Consider the following 19,647-nt stretch of genomic DNA (forward strand, 5'->3'; position numbering starts at 1 on the left):
ATATATATAATATATATATATATATATATTATATATGTGTGTCTTTGTGTCTGTTTTCTTGCCACTGTTTGGTAACCAGTGTTGGTTTGTTTTATACTCTTGTAACCTAGCAGTTTGACGAAAGAATGATAGAATAAGTTCCAAGCTTAACAAAGAAGTGAGAACTGGGATCAATCTATTTGACTAAAAAAAAAAAAAAAAAATCTTCAAACCAGTATCCAAGTATGGTTGCAGTCCAAAAGAAACAGATAAAAACAAAAAAACAGCTTAACTGTTTCATTCAAAGGCATCCCCATCATCCTTGATCTTGTTTTTAAAACAATCTTCAGTTGTTTATCCTATGTTAAAAACTTCTTGGGTATATCTCAATTTTCCTTGAGCTAACCACCTGACCGAATCATTAGAGAATCAAAATGCATGCAGTATTTAGTTCCAGCCTTTTACTTTCTGACTTCAGATCTTGCTGGGGTCATCTTTCCTTTTCAGCTTCTTGTAGTCAATAAAATAAAGTACCGATCCAGTATTGTGGTCAATTTATTATAGCTATAAAGCATCCAGGAGATGTGAATAGAATTAGGATTGAAGACTCTAGGTCTTATTTATGGCACTGTTTTCTCTGTTACATTCCATATCACACAATCTGATTCTATCCAATCTTTCTTTCTCTCACAAACGGTATTTTGTGGCTTCTGTTTTCTTTCAGATTTACATCGTATTTCTGGTAGAATATACATAATCAATTCATCTCTTTTTAGCAATTGCTGTCCTTCGTACAGATTTGCATTTCTTAAGCATGCACTGATGTGCACGTATGCACACGCACAAACCCACCCACACATGCATGGCACCATGCACACACACCTATATATCATACAATCAGTCGTATGTATGTTGGGAATGTTTCTTTTGTTATTGATAAGAATTGAGTTCTCCAAGCTTATCCAGGAAGCCATTATAGATGCTACATAGCAATAACCCATCGCAAATATTGAAGAATTGAGGCATTATATTGCTGCATGTAATGAATGTATATGGATTTGTTAACCCTTTTGTGATTTATGTTTCTATTGATTTTCAAAATTAGGATTGGAAGGGTTTATAATAAAATATCTATAATTTATTTATTTATTTACTGATATGTTAAAGCTAGCCTTTTAGGATGCAGCTTAACAAAAGGTTTTTACATAAATCTATGATGAAACTTCCCCTCCAGTTATCTTGTATATAATATTTCAGTGGCTGCTATTTATTTAGTCTCAGATCACCCCTAATCAAGATGGCACCAGAGCTTTGATCAAGCCCCAGAGTCAGCCCTAATCACATTTTTAAAAAAAATTTCACACTTAGTGTATTCTTGCTTTATTCAATGTGCCCCCACCTCTTTTATTTTTTATATAGATGTTAGGATATGATTTGGAGGAGGTTTGGCTGTTATTTCTAGTAAGTTGAATGAATGTGTAGTGCAGGCCTGGCCCATTCGAATTACATTGCAGGCCACTTTAATCAATTTTTTGAGGGACGCTTGTATATTTTATGCACTAATAGTAAAATAATCAAATTACAGAATCAAGATTTTTTTCATATTTTTCGTTTGTTTAAAATTATAAAATTGTAGGCTATTGCTTTATTGCCATTTATAAATCTTAAATTTATTTCAAAACAAATGTTTTACACAAACCGTTTTATTTTGAAACTAAACACAATACTTCAAGAAAGTATCAAGCAGGCTGCAAGATAAAAGACTGCTGGTTGCATGTGGCCCGCAGGCCTCAGGTTGGCCAGCCTTAGCTCTCTCAGTAGCTCTCTCAGTGGCTCCACAGTTAGTAGAAATTTTAATATAGATATGAAAACTAATACAAGCTTTTGGTAATCTGAGATCACGGGTTATCTCAAATGGGTTGATATTGAGGATTATATTTATTGTCAGTCTCATTGAAAAACCATTCTTTTACTGTTTGTTTACTCTGGAAGCCTACTGTAGACTGGTAGTTCCAACCCATAGCACTTCTTGACTGCAGTCCTAAATATCATTTTATCAATACATATTAAAAGAATGTGGATATATATTCTTCGTTCTACTTCAGATGAGTCATACTGGTAGAGCCTATATACACACTTTTTCTTTGTTTATTATTTCCTCCCCAAAATAAAACAGTTGTTTGTCTCTCTATATTTCTTTTTCCAAAATTATTTTTCTAAGCACTAAACCTGTGGTCTTTTCAATACTACTGCTACTACTATTTTACTATTTTACTTGTTTCAGTCATTTGACTGTGGCCATGATGGAGCACCACCTTTAGTCGAGCAAATCGACCCCGGGACTTATTCTTTGTAAGCCCAGTACTTATTCTATCGGTCTCTTTTGCCGAACCGCTAAGTGACGGGGACGTAAACACACCAGCATCGGTTGTCAAGCAATGCTAGGGGGACAAACAGAGACACAAACATACACACACTCACACACATATATATACACGACGGGCTTCTTTCAGTTTCCGTCTACCAAATCCACTCACAAGGCTTTGGTCGGCCCGAGGCTATAATAGAAGACACTTGCCCAAGGTGCCGCGCAGTGGGACTGAACCCGGAACCATGTGGTTGGTAAGCAAGCTACTTACCACACAGCCACATATTTTCAAATGCTTTACATTTTCAACTGATTTCACTGTTATGTTATATCTCTATAGCATGTGTGTAGTTAGTAGTGGTTGACCTTTGTGCTTTTTAGTCATATTATATCCTTACTTTTGTATTACTATAGTAAACTGGCCCATGAATTTAGAAAAGTACTATGTGACATAAAACTTAAAATCAAGATTGTAGAAAAAACAGGCAGATCTGAGTTCAAATTCCGCCGAGGTCGACTTTGCCGTTCATCCTTTCAGGGTTGATAAATTAAGTACCAGTTACGCACTGGGATCGATGTAATTGACTGAATCCCTTTGTCTGTCCTTTGTTTGTCCCCTCTGTGTTTAGCCCCTTGTGGGCAATAAAGAAATAAGATATGTCCATAAAAAAAGAAAAAAACACCTTGCACTGACAACAATAGCAGAAGTTTGTACAACCAGCCTGCAGATAAACTGTGAAACTAGAAAAGTTGGAAAGACAATCTAAGGACAATACCACGACCTACATAGGGGAAACAGCCTAAGGCTTAATGTGAAAAGATTGTAGGATAGGTGAGAATTCAATGAAAAGAAGCAAACATCCTTATTCTATCAGCATTCCATACAGAAACAATGAGTGGATGCAAATAAAAAATGTTGAAATAGGAAGTCTTTCCAAACATCCAAAAATACCAACATTAAGATAGCTTACAAAGACTATACAAATACAGGAAGCATGTAACCCCACACACATAGACATACACATACACATGTGCTCCCTATAAAGAATGAATAGTCCAGCAATACCTCCTGCCCACAACCACCATCATAGTAATACAAAAGTAAGGATACTATAAGATTAACAGCAACTAAGGTCAATCATCTCTCTTTCTTTCTCTCTCTCTCTCTCTCTCTCTCTCTTTCTCTCTCTCTCTCTCTCTTCTCTCTCTCTCTCTCTCTCTCTCTTTCTCTCTCTCTCTCTCTCTCTCACTCACATACACACATTCTTAATGATTGCAACAACTATAGCAAAAGGAAGCAAAATAAATAAATATCAATACTGTCTTGAGCTTGCATAGAGATGTAACATAACAGCAAATAAGATGTGACGCAGCAGTAAATAGGATGTGACGCGGCAGTAAATAAGATGTGACGCGGCAGTAAAATCAGTTGAAAATGTAAAGCATTTGAAAATATATAACCAATGAAAAGGTCAAAGATTTAATGTTTAGAAAACTAATTTCAATGAACAATTTTTTTTTTTTAAAGAAATATAGACATAGAACAATTTTGGTTTTGAGATAACATTTTTAGTTCAGTGTTCTTGCAAAACAAATTCTAAACATTCTTTGCTCCTCTCTCTATAAGTCCTCAATGAAAATATGAACTTTTAGGCCTGCAACCCTGGTTGAGAACTGCTTTGAAGGGTTTAGTCAATCAAATAAGCTCCAGTGTATTTTGTCAGTTTCTTTTTGCCAAATTGTTCAGTGATGAGGACTCTAACCAGTATCAATTGTCAGTGTTACACACAGACACACATACGATTGGCTTCTGCAGAGTTTCTGTCTCAAGACATTGGTAGACCCAAGGCTTATACGAGAAGACGCTTATCCAAGTTGCCATGTAGTAGCCATGAATCCAAAACCACATGGTTACAAACATAAGGTATCTAGAGGGACAATAACTCTAGATAAAACTGACAGCAGAGGAGACTTTCCAGTCCTGGTAGACAACTCCTCTGGTGCTATCTGTATATTAAAATACACCCAGTCAACTATGTAAAGTAGTTAGTTTTAAAAAGGGCATCTAGCCATATAAATCATGTCAAATAACATGACAACATAGTCTTATCTTTGATGTCTAAAACAAACACAACAACAAAGATAGATGTCTTATTTTTTGTTTCTGTATGTCATGATGAATCACCATGACACATAATGTAGTGCTGTACAAGGACAGGCCCCACTAACCCCAGGGTTCCTAACTGGGCTCCACAGAAATTTTAAGGGGGTCCACGAGTAAAAAGTTGTGATTTGTGGGTCCATATATAAATTTTGTTTACTATGAGAGGTACCTGTATTTATTGAAATTTTCAAGATTTGTATTTGGAATTTCTGTTATGAATATAATGAAATTGTTTCATTGTTAGTTTTTAGTAACCTACAGACAAATATTTTATTTCAAAAATTTACATGTGCATATATGGGGTCCACAGATAAGATAGCTCTCAGGGAGTCCACAAGCAAAATAAGGTTGGGAACCCTTGCTCTAACCCATGCCAACATGGGGAAAAAAGATCTGACAAAAAAACAAAAGAAAAGCGTAATATATTATGTACTATACTGTGAATATATATTATGAATAGTTATATTGTCTTTTGTTTCACACACACACTTTTGATCCATGGTTGTTAGTTCGACAAAATATATTTTGTTTTGTCTGAGCCATGGGTGAACAAAATATGGACTAACAATTATGGATCATATGTTTATTCACTCTCAGACTTATCTTTGAGTTTTTCATTCTAAATGACATAACTTCTTTAAACTTGTCACCTCCTGAAATATATATAATAGTATTTTATAAGCTTAAAACTTATAAGCGATCACTGTGCAATGACTAAAGAAAATAATCTAATAATGGGGCATATAAGCCCTTGACAGAAAACCTACCTTTTTTTGTTGAGGGCTTGTATACCCCATTATTAGACTATTTTCTTTTGTCATTGCATGGTGATCGCTTATAAGCTTTAAGCTTATAAAATACTATTATTATTATTTACAGAATTGTAAAAATCGCTTCTAGGGATTATAATTTTATATGACTTAATAGTTGTCACTGTTTAGTTATGTATTTAGGAGTGGCTATAATTTACATAGGGTAAATGTGTTTGAAAGTTGTGGTTTCTTTGGTTTGTTTCTTCCCAAACAACACTTATTTTATTGCTGTTGACACTGCCAGATTGAGTGGTACTGTCCAGGTGTTGAAACCATAATGATATCCATGGGACAGCTGATGATGGTATGGCTGTTTTTGTATATGTGGAATAGTTGTTATTATTATTCAGGTCACTGCCTGGAATTGAACTCAGACTCTTGGGGTTAGTAGCCCGCGCTCTTAACCACTATGCCATATGGGCATGTGGAATAGTATTATTGGATTGTTGGTATGGCTGTGGAATACTATTGTAATACATCCTTTTGATATATTAATGGTGAATGAAAATTTGAGAATAGTAATAATAGTACAATCTAAGCCAGTAGGTGTTGAATACAAATCTATTGTATTGAAGACTTCTTACTTGATCAGTGCAACTAAACTAAGATTTGAGACAAATATAGCTGGTATATTGGGAGAAATCAATTCTGAAGCATATACTCAAAAAGATGGGATTATCACAGCTGGACCAGTGGATCTAATGATTTTATATTCATTAGTCCATCTACCTATCTGTGGGCAATAAGCACATTCTTTCGGAATGTGATGTGTGCTAGATTTGTGTTAGAATGTACTAAATATAAAATTTGAACATCTGCCACTGAGATGACTATCTTGCTAAGAAAATAAAACATAGAACTAAAATAGAGAACACCTCCATGTTTATAATCAATAAGGTAGCTTTCAAGACATATTACACCCAGTTCATGCATACAGGCATAGACATACAGTTCCCAGATATAAAGGCAGACATGCATTCACACAAAGGTACAAACCTGCTTAGAAGCAGATGCACTGTCAGATAGATGCCTATACTTATATGTACAATTAAAAAAATATATGTAATTTAGTCAGGGTGAAGGGGTTTTATGCCAGTGACCAAGCAGACCTGCCAACACTAGTGAAATTGATGTGATTCAAGGTTGAGTTTGGACAACTGTTACTTGATGAGGGCAAAGAAGAGAAAAAAAAAGTCAGGCAGGGAGTGAATTCTAGTGGGATGGCATACTGGTGCGGAAGGATTGGAAAGGTAGGTTATGTGGAGCCTTGAATGAATAATATGAGTGATAAGAAGAGTTGATTGTGTCAGAAGTGGGGATGAACATCAATGGATATGGTATGCAACTAGCTAATTCCAGAGAGCAGATGCTATTGTGATAGTGGTAGAAAAACAAGAAAGCATTCTGGAAACGGCACACCCATAGACTACAGACTACCAATCAGTGGGGGAGCTTTTTGGAAGAAAATGGGTCCTTGTCAAGTGTGTTTATATGTGTAACAGCAGCAGCATTGTCACAGATATAGGAACGTTATTCCATCATCACTTTCATTTGACCACACACATGCATTCTTACACACTCTCATACACATTCTCATACACTCTCATACACATTCTTATGCACTCATGCACATTCTTGCTCACTCATGCACATTCTTATGCACTCTTGTGCACATTCTTACGCACTCTTGTCACATTTTTACGCAGTCTTGACATTCTTAGTACTCTTGTGCACATTCTTACGCACTCTTGTGAACATTTGTAGGCACTTTTATGCACATTCTTATGCACTCCTGTGCACATTCCTATGCACATTCTTATGCACACTTGTACACACTCTTAGGCACTCTTGTGCACCCTTATGCACACTCTTGTGCACCCTCACACACTCTTATAACACTCTCATGCACATTCTTACACTCACGTACATTCTTACTCATATACGTTCTTACACTCATGCACATTCTTGCACACTCTCATGCACATTGCTACACACTCTTGTCCACATTCTCACGCACTCATGCACATTCTCACAATCATTCTGTCACACACACACTTTCTCTCTCTCTCTCTCTCTCACATACACACATACTTTGTGTTATTTCTCTAGATTAGCAAGAATGTATTTTGATCTTTCTTTCCTTCACCTTTTCTCTCTTTTCCTGTCTAATCTCTTGTCTGTAAATAAACTTTGTTTCAAATCACCATTTGTGTTTTCTTTAGATCTTATAAAAACATGTCTTTTCATTGTCCTCTCGCCCTCTCTCTCTCTCTCTCCCGCACACACATTCATATAATATATACATGACATATAAACCCAATTGCATTCACGCTTAAATTTGACCACTTTGTCCCCCATCACCATCCCCATCTTCACCACTACTGTTGCCGCTTCTTTGAAACTTCCTTTTATTTCCATGAGAATGTTTGTTTACCATCCACAGATTGGAGAGTTGATGCTGGTGATTTTGGCTTGTTTAACACATTCAGGATTCACTTAGGAAAATGTAACTGCACCATATATTACATACATATATTTGCATACATACTTATATGTATGCATGTATGTATTTTTTTTTTATTTATATTTTACCACTTTCAGCCTCTTCTTTCTGAACCATTTTATAGTTTCTCAGATCCGAGAGAATCACAGCATACATACTTATCGCTTAGCAACTAGAAAAGGAAGGGCAGCATCCTTGATGCATTTACGGAGCCTCCAAGTTTGGTGAGCAAAGGAGAAGGGAACCAGGTGTCATAATTTGCTGCAACATTAGGAAACAGCACATCAAGTTATCAAGTTTTTTGTTAGCTTTAGGGTCTCCTGTGCTGCTCAGCGCATCAAGCAACAAGCTTCCTCTATTGGTGTCTGTTGGTTGCTATTCTTGCACATATGTTCCATCCGGTGTTGACTATCTCCAGATCATTTTGATATGTCCACTACCTAGTGATCTTCAACCTATTTCTTTATTACCCACAAGGGGCTGAACATAGAGGGGGCAAACAAGGACACACATAGGTATTAAGTCGATTACATCGACCCCAGTGCGTAACTGGTACTTAATTTATCGACCCCGAAAGGATGAAAGGCAAAGTCGACCTCGGCGGAATTTGAACTCACAACGTAACGGCAGACGAAATACCGCTAAGTATTTCGCCCGGCGTGCTAACGTCTCTGCCAGCTCGCCGCCTTAAACCTGTCCCTTTTATGCCTGCCATCAGGTGGTACCCAAGTCATGGCTGTTTTCGAGTGCTGTTGATTGGTTAGACCAAGAGTGTTGCCACCCAGGTGGAATTGGCACTCTGCTACAATCTCTTGCTAGAAGGTGCTCAAGGGCCAGTGCTGGTGCAAAACCAGGCAGTAGATTTTCAACCACCGAAAACAAATATAACCAGTCTTAGTCTTTTGTGCAGCTTTCATTTACCAAATTCCACTCACAGGCATGGCTATGATAAAATATACTTACCAAGGTGCTGTGCAGTGGAATTGAACCTGGTACCTTGAACTTGTGAAATGGGCTTCTTAACCATATGACATGCTTGTGTTTATAGGTGTGTATGTGGTGGGATTAAGGATGTGTGAGTATATCAGTGAAATAAAGGTGTGTGTGATGAAATATAATTCCTAGAAACTAAGAAGACAAGTGATAATCTGTCAGAAGAGTCCATAAAGTAATAAGATAAGAGTGATGAACTTTACTACTGTATCTGTGAAGCGATAGAAATGGAACCATCTGCAAAAGTGTACATGTATAGGTGCAGGCATGGCTGTATGTTTAAGATGCTTGCTTTGAAACCACATGGTTTTGAGTTCAATTTCATTGTGCGGCACCTTCTGCAAGCATCTACTACAGCCCCAGATTGACCAATACCTTGTGAGCGAATCTGGTAAATGGAAACCGTGTGGAAGCCCATTGTGTATATATAGATATATCTACGTGTGTGTGTGTCTTTATATGTGTTTGTCCCCACAACACACACCTCTTGACAACCGGTGTTGGTTTGTTTACATCTCCATAACCTAATGGTTTGACAAGTGAGTCCGCTAGAATAAATAAATACCATGCTTAAAAATAAATATGGGGATTAATTTGCTTGGCTAAAACCCTTCAAGGCAATGCCCCAGCATGGCTACAGCCCAATGACTGAGACAAGTAAGAGATATAAAAGATATACATTCCTTTTTTTAATTATCCATTAAATAACTCACGTATATATGTATGACCCAGTTGGTGGAGTCTGAGATTCCCATAAGATACTTTGTAAGGTCTGAGTAAGTTAGAATGGTTCAGAAAGACATTGCTATGCATTGACAATTTGAATGGCTTTCTCTTTTTATTTACTAATTAGCAATTCTCTTCATATTTAATATCTAATAGCACAAGGTCACAAAGTTTGATTAGAGCTAAAGTATAATGAAATTCACCACTACCCACCCCGCTGCACTTAATTTTGAGGGGAAGCAGGATATAGTTGATGTTAACTCCTCCCACCGCCTCATGGTATGAGCTGAGGCTGACTTTTGGTACAAACACGGCTGTGTGGTTAAGAAGCTTGCTTTGCAACCATGTGGTTTGGGGTTCAGTCCCACAGTGCAACACCTTGGGCAAGTTTCATCTGTGTATACTCCCAGGCCAACCAAAGCCTTGTGTGTGAATTTGGCAGATGAAAACTGTATAGAAGCCCGTTGTGCATGTGTGTTGTCTGTTTGTCCCCATGTCTACTTGACAACCAACCGTAGTTTGATATTTAAACTCAGGATATAAAGAGCTAAAACAGATCCTACCGCATATTTTGTCTGATGTTGTAGCAATTCTGTTCCATTGCTCTGAGACATTTGTCCATAAACTGTGGAAGGACACTTCAAGTGTTTTTGCCATTTGCACCAATTTGGTCAACAATTTAATAATTCTACTATAGACACAAGGCTTGACATTGTTGGGAAGGGGACGGTCAATTGTATCGACCCTAGTGCTCAACTGGTGCTTATTTTATTGATCCTGAATGGATGAAAGGCTAAGTTGACCTTGGTGTAATGTGAACTCTGACTGTAAGGAGTCAGAAGAAATGTCGCTAAGCACTTTGTTCAATATGCTAGCGATTCTGCCAGCTAGCTGTCTTATTCAATAATAAATACACTTTAATAATAATAATAATAATTTTTTTTACTGCCGCGAGGGAGACAAAAGGAAACTATTACGAAGAGAAACTACAAAAGGGGAGGGGATTTATAATGACTGTAAGAAAAGAAAAAAATGTAAGCAAATTGAAATCCAAATAAAAGTGCTCCCTCTCAGTTGTGATCTGTCTCACAGATGCATATTTAGAGTCGGTTCATTCTGCTGCGGCAAACCCTAACCCACCTTCCACTATATTTACTGGATGATAGTACTTAATACTTTCCGTTCTACTCTCATTTACCCCTTCAAGTGGTATTTGAAAAAAGTTGTTGATGCCTAGTAGTAATGATTTTGCCACAAGACCAGCAGTTTTGATCGAAAGGGTAAGTCAATTACATCAACCCCAGTTCTTGGCTGGTTCTTAATTTTATCAGTTTAGAAAAGATTAAAGGCAAAAGTTAACCTTGGCAGTATTTGAACTCAGGCCTTAAAGACCTAAAAAAAAAAAACAAAAAAAAAAACACTAAGTATTTTGTCTGATGTGCTAATGCTTCTGCCAGCTTGTCATCTTAATAATGATAATTCTTTTAAATTTGGACACAAGGCCAGCAATTTTGAAAGGAGAGTGATTATATTGACCCCGGTACTTGACAGGTACTTTATTTTATTGCCCCCCCCCCCTCAAAGAAAAGGGATGAAAAGGAAAGACTTAGGTGGCATTTGAACTCAGACCATTAAAAGCTAGAAGAAATGCTGCTCAGCATTTTGTCTGCTGTACTAATGGTTCTTCCAGCTTCCTGCCTTCTACCCTGTATTAATGATGATTTCAAATTTTGGCACAAGGCCAAAATTTCAGGGTAGGGGATAAATCAATTACATTGCCCCCCTGTCTCTCTCAAGTACTCAACTGGTACTTACTTCATTAACTTTGAAAGGATGAAAGGCAAAGTTGATCCAAGTGACATTTGAACTCAAAACGTAAAGTTTGAAGAATGTTGCTAAGCATTTTGTCCAGTGCAGTAACGATTCTACCATCTTGACACATTATATACTGTATTTTAATATGTATAAGAAACCCTTTTTTGTCAAAAATTAGGTTTAAAAAAATATGGGAGTTTCTTATACATGGATAGTATTATAATCCCTTACAAAACCTTTTTTCCAAATTTTAAGACCCCCAAATTAGGTGGTTCCTTATACATGTTAAAATACGGTAATAATAATAAGTTTCAAAGTTTGGAACATGGCCGGCAAGTTTGAGACAGGGGTTAAGTTGATTGCAATGACCCCAGTGTTTCACTAGTACTTATTTTATCGATCCTGAAAGCACAAAAGGCAAAGTCAACCTTAGCAGAATTTGAACTCAGAACGTAAAGATGGATGAAATGCTATTAAGCTATATAGCCTCGGGCCGACCAAAGCCTTGTTAGTGGATTTGGTAGACGAAAACTGAAAGAAGCCCGTCATAGATATATATATATGTATGTATATGTCTGTTTGTCCACCCCAACATCGCTTGACAACCGATGCTGGTGTGTTTTCGTCCCCATAAAGTAGCGGTTCAGCAAAAGAGACCGATAGAATAAGTACTAGGCTTCCAAAGAATAAGTCCTGGGGGTTGATTTGCTCGACTAACGGTGGTGCTACAGCATGGCCACAGTCAAACAACTGAAACGAGTAAAAGAGTGAAATAAATTTTTGTTGTTTTTTGGCATCAATTAAAACTTTGAAGAAACTTTTTCCCTCCCTATTCTACAAGTTTTAGACTGATCTATCTCTCTCTCTGTCTTTCTCTCTCTATGCAAAAAATTGGTGCTTGCTACATTCTGCTGCTGCTACACAATTCCTTGCTTTGGGGTATAGATTTTTTTTAAACATGAATTAAATAACTTCAGATCAACAATGGACTATCATCATTAGCAACACTTATGCAGGAAAAAATTAAATTTTTCGCAAACTCACTGCTATTTTATTGGATTTACTTATAGAATACGTTTTTTTTTTTTTCTTTGAGGTTTTGAAAGAAGGGAAAAAAATTTATTTCTTGAAATAATCCAGATACTCATCACCTTGCAAATGTTTCCCCTTTTATGTTATTGGCTGATGTGGATAGAGACAGTAAGTCTGCTTCATAAGGCAGTGCCCACTGTTTGCTAATTTTTCTTTTTCTTTTTTTTTTATTTTGTAAACAGTAAATTTTTATTTTATTTTATTTTTATATTTATTTCCTTTTATGTTGTTTTTCGCTCTAACTTCAAAGCATGATGAAGAAATTTTGCAAAACTTGTTAGATATAATTTTTTTTTTTTTTTTTTTTTTTTTTTTCCAAAAATTATATTTCTGAAAGAAAAAGTAAAAGAAAAATTATATCTAAGCTTTATTTATTTATTTATTTTTTCCATTTATTTCTCAAGATTTAATTTCCTAAATGCACAAAAACTACCTTTACAATTTTTTATTTTGTTCAATTAGTCGCTTTGTAAAAGTCTGTTTTGTATCTCAATGTATTTTTTACATTTTACATTTTTCATTGTAAAGCTTTAAATATTGTTTTAATTAGTTTATTTTGCATTTTGTTTGTATTTTTTTTATTAATTTCCATGCACTCCAAAGGATTTTCAATGAAAGGTATTTTTATTCGGCTCCTTAACACCTACGGATTGCTGTTCACTTCAGGTTCATCACAAGACTTGTTTTTAATTTAGGCAGTGGGCAGTATTTAATTACACTGAACTGGTTAATTTTTGTGTGTTTGTTTGTGGTTGGTTTTTCTTGTTCACAGATTATTTCACTTACAATGTGACCAGATATCTTACATGTGTGTGTGTGTGTGTGTGTGTGTGTGTGTGTGTACACATGCGTGCGTGAGAAAGCTGTTAAATTTCACTTGTCATTGGATGTATTATGCATGCATGTATGTGCGTGTGAGAGAGAGAGACAGAAAGCTGTTAAAGTTGGTTATCATTGGATAGTGTCCATGTGAGAGAGACAGATAGAGAAAGAGAGGTCATTGGATATAATGTGTGAGTATGTGTGTGAGAGATGGAAATAGAGAGAGCTGTTAAATTTGGTTATCATTGGATGAAATGTGTGTGTGATATAAACAACTAGTTGTCATTGAAAATGTGTGTGTCTAGCAAAATGCAAGTGTGTGACTGGATTAAATGTGTAACTTATATTTGTATCTGTTAATTAGTTGTAGCTTACTACAGTTGTGTCAGTGGATGCAGGGTATATGTCTGTATGTATGTATGTGTGTATGACTTTTAATTGCTGTTTTGTCACAGGTTGTAGTGAAGCACCTGATGGAATGTCGGAACTATTAGTGATCATTATCGTGTTGTAAGGAATGTTATTTGGCCATATTTCATCACCATTTCTTGTTGATTGCTCCACCTCCTTTGCACTTCATCATCACTGCCATAGTGCCAATTATAAACAAAGACAGCCAGGACAATAAACCCTCGTCTTCATCTAAATTGCATGATCACAAGTATCACTATTGAAACCAGTTTGGTTTTCATCTTAAAGAAGTTTGCATGTTTATGGTTTAGGTTGGTGAACAGTTCGTATATAGGAGTGTTGATCACTACTAATCAATTTCATGTGTATTTCTTTTTTATTTAGAATTTTCACTTGCAGGAGGGTATTTTAGATTCTCTTATCTATCTATTCATCCGTCTGTCTGTCCACGTCTGTCTATCCATATGTCTGTTCATATTTCTATCTATCCACCTATCCGTTCGTCTGTTTGTCTGTCTATCCACCTATCCATTTGTCTGTCTGTCTATCCACCTATCCATTTGTCTGTCTGTCTGTCTATCCACCTATCCATTTGTCTGTCTGTCTATCCACCTATCCATTTGTCTGTCTGTCTGTCTGTCTATCCACCTATCCATTCATGTCTGTCTGTCTATCCACCTATCCATTTGTCTGTCTGTCTGTCTATCCACCTATCCATTTGTCTGTCTGTCTATCCACCTATCCATTTGTCTGTCTGTCTGTCTATCCACCTATCCATTCATGTCTGTCTGTCTATCCACCTATCCATTTGTCTGTCTGTCTGTCTGTCTATCCACCTATCCATTTGTCTGTCTGTCTATCTACCTATCCATTCATGTCTGTCTGTCTATCCAGTTATCCATTCATGTCTATCTGTCTATCCAGTTATCCATCCGTCTGTTTGTCTATCTGTCTATCCACCTATCCATTTGTCTGTCTGTCTTTTCATATGTTGGTCCATCCATATATGCCAGTCATTTGTCTAACCTGTTTCAAACGAATATATCTATCTATCTTGCAATCTATCTGTCTACCTATCTATCAATCACTTTATTTAATGATGAAGTCTGTTCATTCCTCCAGAAAGTGCTTCAGCTGTCTTATCACCAAGATTACCTACTCATTAAATTATTATGGTTGGTTATTTTATGGACACTTTGTACCCTTAATGAAATCCTCAGTCAGAATCAGAGTAACACTATATCTAGCAGGCTCCTAATCCAATTTCCATTTGCTTGATTTTGCTCGCTAAGCTTGATCACCCTGAGGCTATAATGGAAGATAATTTGCTAAGTGCTGTGCAGCGGGATTGTGAAAGTGAACCACATAAACCCCATTGCTGTGCACCCACATGTGTGCATATATGTACATGTGTATATATGCATGTATGTATACATAGAACAGCTCTTTTATAAAATGTCACCTTGAAAACAAAGCTATCACTAATTTCTTAGAAGTATATGAAGGATTTCTTTTTTGTATTTTTGTATTTCGGAATGGTCATTTTGCCAGTTTAGCCAATAAAAACACACACTATATATTTGGTGTTACTTTGCTTCAGCGTTATTTATTTTTTACATTAATCTTAATCTTATTTCGGCCAGAGTTCTTTCGTCACACTCCTGTATTTTTTGTTTTTATGTTAAAAACTACCTAAGGTGTCATGCAGTGGGACTGAACCTGGAACTTTTAACTTATGAAGTGAATTTCTTTACGATATAACTATGCTTGTGTTTATAGGTGTGTGTGCGTGTGGGGAGAGGATGGATGTGTGGGTATGTCAGTGGTATAATGGTGGCGTTCAGATTACACTCTCAAGACAGAATTTAGATGTATGTATTTGTTTCATTTTCCTTGAGTCAAACAGACATTTACCGTTTGTTTGTTTGTTGAGTGAATCACTCACCACCTTAATTATTTTATCCCTAAAATACTTGTCAAGATTGGAATTGCTTGAACTGTTTTTATACTGACCTGCCAACTTGACCCTCAGTCCCCCCCTATTACAATCCCTGTATTAAAAAGCATTCCTATTTAACTCCTTAGTATTTAGATTACCTTGTTATAGTGCTTATTTATTCACATTGCTTTCATTTAATCATGTATTATCTTGTGGCTTCAAGATTTTATTTGCTTATTTTTAAAGTGACATTGTAGGTTAGGTATGAGAAGGCAGATCTGACCAGTTTTACTTAAAATGGGTTGAATATTTGAGCCAGATATGACTGTTTAAATGCTAAAGTGTCAACCCATTTGTGACTAGATTTTTAGCAAAATACATTGTCTATCGATGCCTGTGACCATTTACAAGGATCCCAAGACTAGTGGGAAGGAAGGAAAAAGATATCCTTTTCTCTTCTAGGAACAAGGCCCGAAATTTTGGGGAAGGAGGCCAGTCAATTAGATTGACTCCAGTATGCAACTGGTACTTAATTTATCGACCCTGAAAGGATGAAAGGCAAAGTCGATCTTGGTGGAAGGAAGAAGATGTCCTTAAACCAGAGACATAGTCAGTATACTAGCAACCTAGTGGACTCTGCTAAGGACATTCATGGCCCCAGGTGATGGTTTTAAACTAGATAGCAGTCTGTAGCAGGATTTGAAGTTTGACCACAAAAAACCTGGAAGAGATATAGCAAAGCATTCTGGTCCTACATTCATTCTTATAGTTTTGCCTGGACTGGTTACCTTTTTATCAAAGTTGACTTTGGCTGGATTTGAACTCAGAACCAGAGAGAGTGAGTCAGTCATTAGTGTCAGATAGAAAACCTTGGGGTATTTGTTTTGACTAAATGTCATCAAATTCTTGATTATTTTCCGAATATCAGGAAACAACTGACTTTGTCATTTTTAAGCTGCTTGCTGAGATATAAATTAATAAAAGGTACTTCAATGAAATTATAAAGGAAGGTTTCAATCTAAATATTGAATACTTGATGCTACTTTGGTATGTAATCTATATGTCATGAAATTGCTTTGGTATGCAATCTACACTTTATATTGTGATCTACAATAAAAGTTATAATTATCAAGAACAAGGAATGCACCTGTATCGGTTTCAAGAGAATGTCTGGTTAGAGAGTGTGAAACATAAGTCTTAATAATAAATGTGTAAAATGTACAAAAATTTTGATTATGTTTTTACTTTTCTAGCTGATGTTTGTTCAATTCGCCCATAAAATTAGTAAACTTGTTTCAAATCTGCTGCCACTTAAGGATTATTTAAAAAAAAAAAAAAAAAAGTAAATCGGTTCTAGGGTCAATTTGTTTGACTAAAACCCTTCAAGGTGATGGCTCAGCATGGTTGCAGTCAAATGAGAGAAACAAGTCAGACAAAAGATTAGCTGACTGTCTAATCTTCAAGTCCTCAAGTTAACAATCTTGTTATTCTTCATTGATATTCTTCTAGGATGTTTACAACCACTCACCTTAAGTTTTTTTTTTTTTTAACCTTTGGATTAATGTTAACTTGTATGAAGTGTCTCATTTAAAGTGCACATCACTGCAATAACATCAATGTTCGTTTGCATGAATTAATTTTACCTTTAATGAGACATAACAATTTATTTATTTAAAAAATAATTTTTCTACTGTTCTTGCTTTTAACAATGTTACCTACCTAGATCTGTCGTTATCTTTTAACCTGGTTTAAATACTCTTCTCAAACCATTGCCGCTCATGTTCATTGTACACCATTTCTCTTCCCTCTTTTTCTAAATTGTTTCGCTCTCACTGCTTCTCTATCTGTGTAAGAGGAATGTAATTTAAATGCAAGCCAAAAGTAATGTTTAATCAATGAAAATAGGAATTATATACATGTGTGTGTGTGTATGTGTGTCACACATATATACTTCCATATCATCTCATATCAATAGTTATATGAAAATGAATATTCACAGAACAGTGATGATCGTGATAATGACGATAATTTCTCATTCAGTTTTCTGCAGTATTTACGAATCGAGTAGTGTTTTTTTTTTTTTTGTTAATGACACTCTTGAAAGCTTAAAAGGGAACATTTAAAGTTGATTGACTATCAATGTAATCGTTCCATCCCTCCCTCCCTCCCTATCAATGTGCCTTTCTACTGTCATTCTGTTTTTTTTCTTAACCCTCCACAGCCTATCAACATCTATTTCTATATACTACAGTAAATGTATTGCTATGTATTTATTCCAAATGAACTCCTGGAATGCTCAGTAATCACTCTAGACATAATTACTTATCTCTCTCTCTCTCTCGCTATCTATCTATCATCTCTCTCTCTGTCTCTCTCTGTCTCTCTTTATTGTTATTGTTTATTATTGAAATGTTCTATTGTCCTCATTTCTTTCAGGAAATGACTTTAAAAAAGAAGAAAGAAAAAAACACATACAAACAGACTCTAAAATATAATATTGTTCATCACATTTACCATCTATACTGTTTTAAGACGGTTCCATTGGTAGATCTCACTGATATAAATCAGAATTAGCTTTCAGTATGATTCTTTACATGATCATGCCACACACATTCAAACCGATATATATATATATATATATATATATATATATATATATATATGCAAGCATCTTTACACACACACAAGCACACCTTGTTTTTGTTGTTTATCCTGTTTCAGTATTACCCTTGGATATATATTAATGATTGTTTTCTAAACCATTTCTCATTTATGATTGTGCGATTGTATCTCTTGTTAATAGTTTGCTATATCCTAAACTTACCACACCAACTAATGTGTCTGAACAAGCCAAGGCATATTTTGTGCATAACTTGTACAATGTGATTTGATCCCTAGCTACCAGTTTAACTAAGACTACTCTATCCTATATCCAATTTGCCAAGTAACAGGATCTTAATGAGCCAAAGAAGCTTCTACAAGACCAATCTGCACTATGCAACTGGCAAATTTTCTTAACCCTTTCAATACCAACCCAGCTGAAACCGCCCCTGGCTCTGTAGTACAAATGTCTTGTTTTCATAAGTTTTGAATTAGAATCTTCCACCAAACCTTAGTCACAATTTATGTTCCTAACACTAGCTTAATGATAACTAAGTTATTCTACTAAATTCTTTGTTATATTTAAAATTAATTGAAAGAAACACAGAGCATCTCAACAGAAATATGTTAACAAAAGGGTTAAAGTCACCATGATATTTTTAACCAACCCTTCTGATACCAACCCAGCTGAAACTGCCTCTGGCTCTGTAGTACAAATGTCTTGTTTTCATAAGTTTTGAATTAAAATCTTCCACCAAACAATTTATGTTCCTAACACTAGCTGAATGATAACCAAGTTATTTTATTAAATTCTTTGTTATATTTAAAATTAATTGAAAGAAACCGGGAGCATCTCAAAATAAATGTGGTAATGAAAGGGTTAAGCAGTATCACTTTTCTGTAAAATGTAGATCACCTGTTTTACAACCTGCTGTTGTAGCCTGTTCCATAATAAAGATAGGATGCTCCACTTTCTTTGCCTGCAACACCACCATCAAAACACTGTCAAACTGATTAGCTGCTTCAGTTTTATGAGTCTTTTTCAGCAGGAATGATTGAGGTCTCAACAATGTTATCTATAGGTAAATTCTCGATTATATTAAAAATTAAAACTTCAAAGTAGATTACTTATTAGAAATGCAACCAAGAAAGTATTGTCTACACATTTACCACAGATTTTGATAGCAAATCTGGAGCTGTCTCGTTTAATATTGATGCTTAACATATGTACAAAGTTCCACATGTTTGTAGGTAGGAACATTGTTATATTGCCCATCCTTCATTCTGATGCTCTGTCAATTCTAAGTCCATCCTTTACCTGTCCAAAGCAGTTTCATAAGTTTATCCCAAATGTCAATGCATGTTTTCAGGCTTTTAGTTAACCCTTGTTTCACCTGTTCTGAGTAATGTAAAGCTTTCCTT

General features: G+C 35.7%; 1 protein-coding gene across 6 annotated transcripts in view; it reads left to right on the forward strand.

Moving 5' to 3' along the window:
* LOC115217422 (ras-related protein Rab-4B) overlaps window positions 1–19,647 on the forward strand; it is a 147,307-nt gene that overhangs the window by 87,660 nt on the left and 40,000 nt on the right. For 4 of the 6 annotated variants that reach the window (XM_036507124.1, XM_036507125.1, XM_036507123.1 and 1 more), the window contains exon 3: window positions 7,767–7,829. The exons of the other annotated variants lie outside the window; for them this stretch is intronic. In XM_036507124.1, coding sequence (XP_036363017.1) covers window positions 7,767–7,829 — 63 coding nt within the window. The remainder of the gene's footprint in view (window positions 1–7,766; window positions 7,830–19,647) is intronic. 6 annotated transcript variants of the gene reach the window in all.

The sequence above is a fragment of the Octopus sinensis genome, linkage group LG11 (assembly GCF_006345805.1).
Source record: "Octopus sinensis linkage group LG11, ASM634580v1, whole genome shotgun sequence".
Classification (NCBI taxonomy): Eukaryota; Metazoa; Mollusca; class Cephalopoda; order Octopoda; family Octopodidae; genus Octopus; species Octopus sinensis.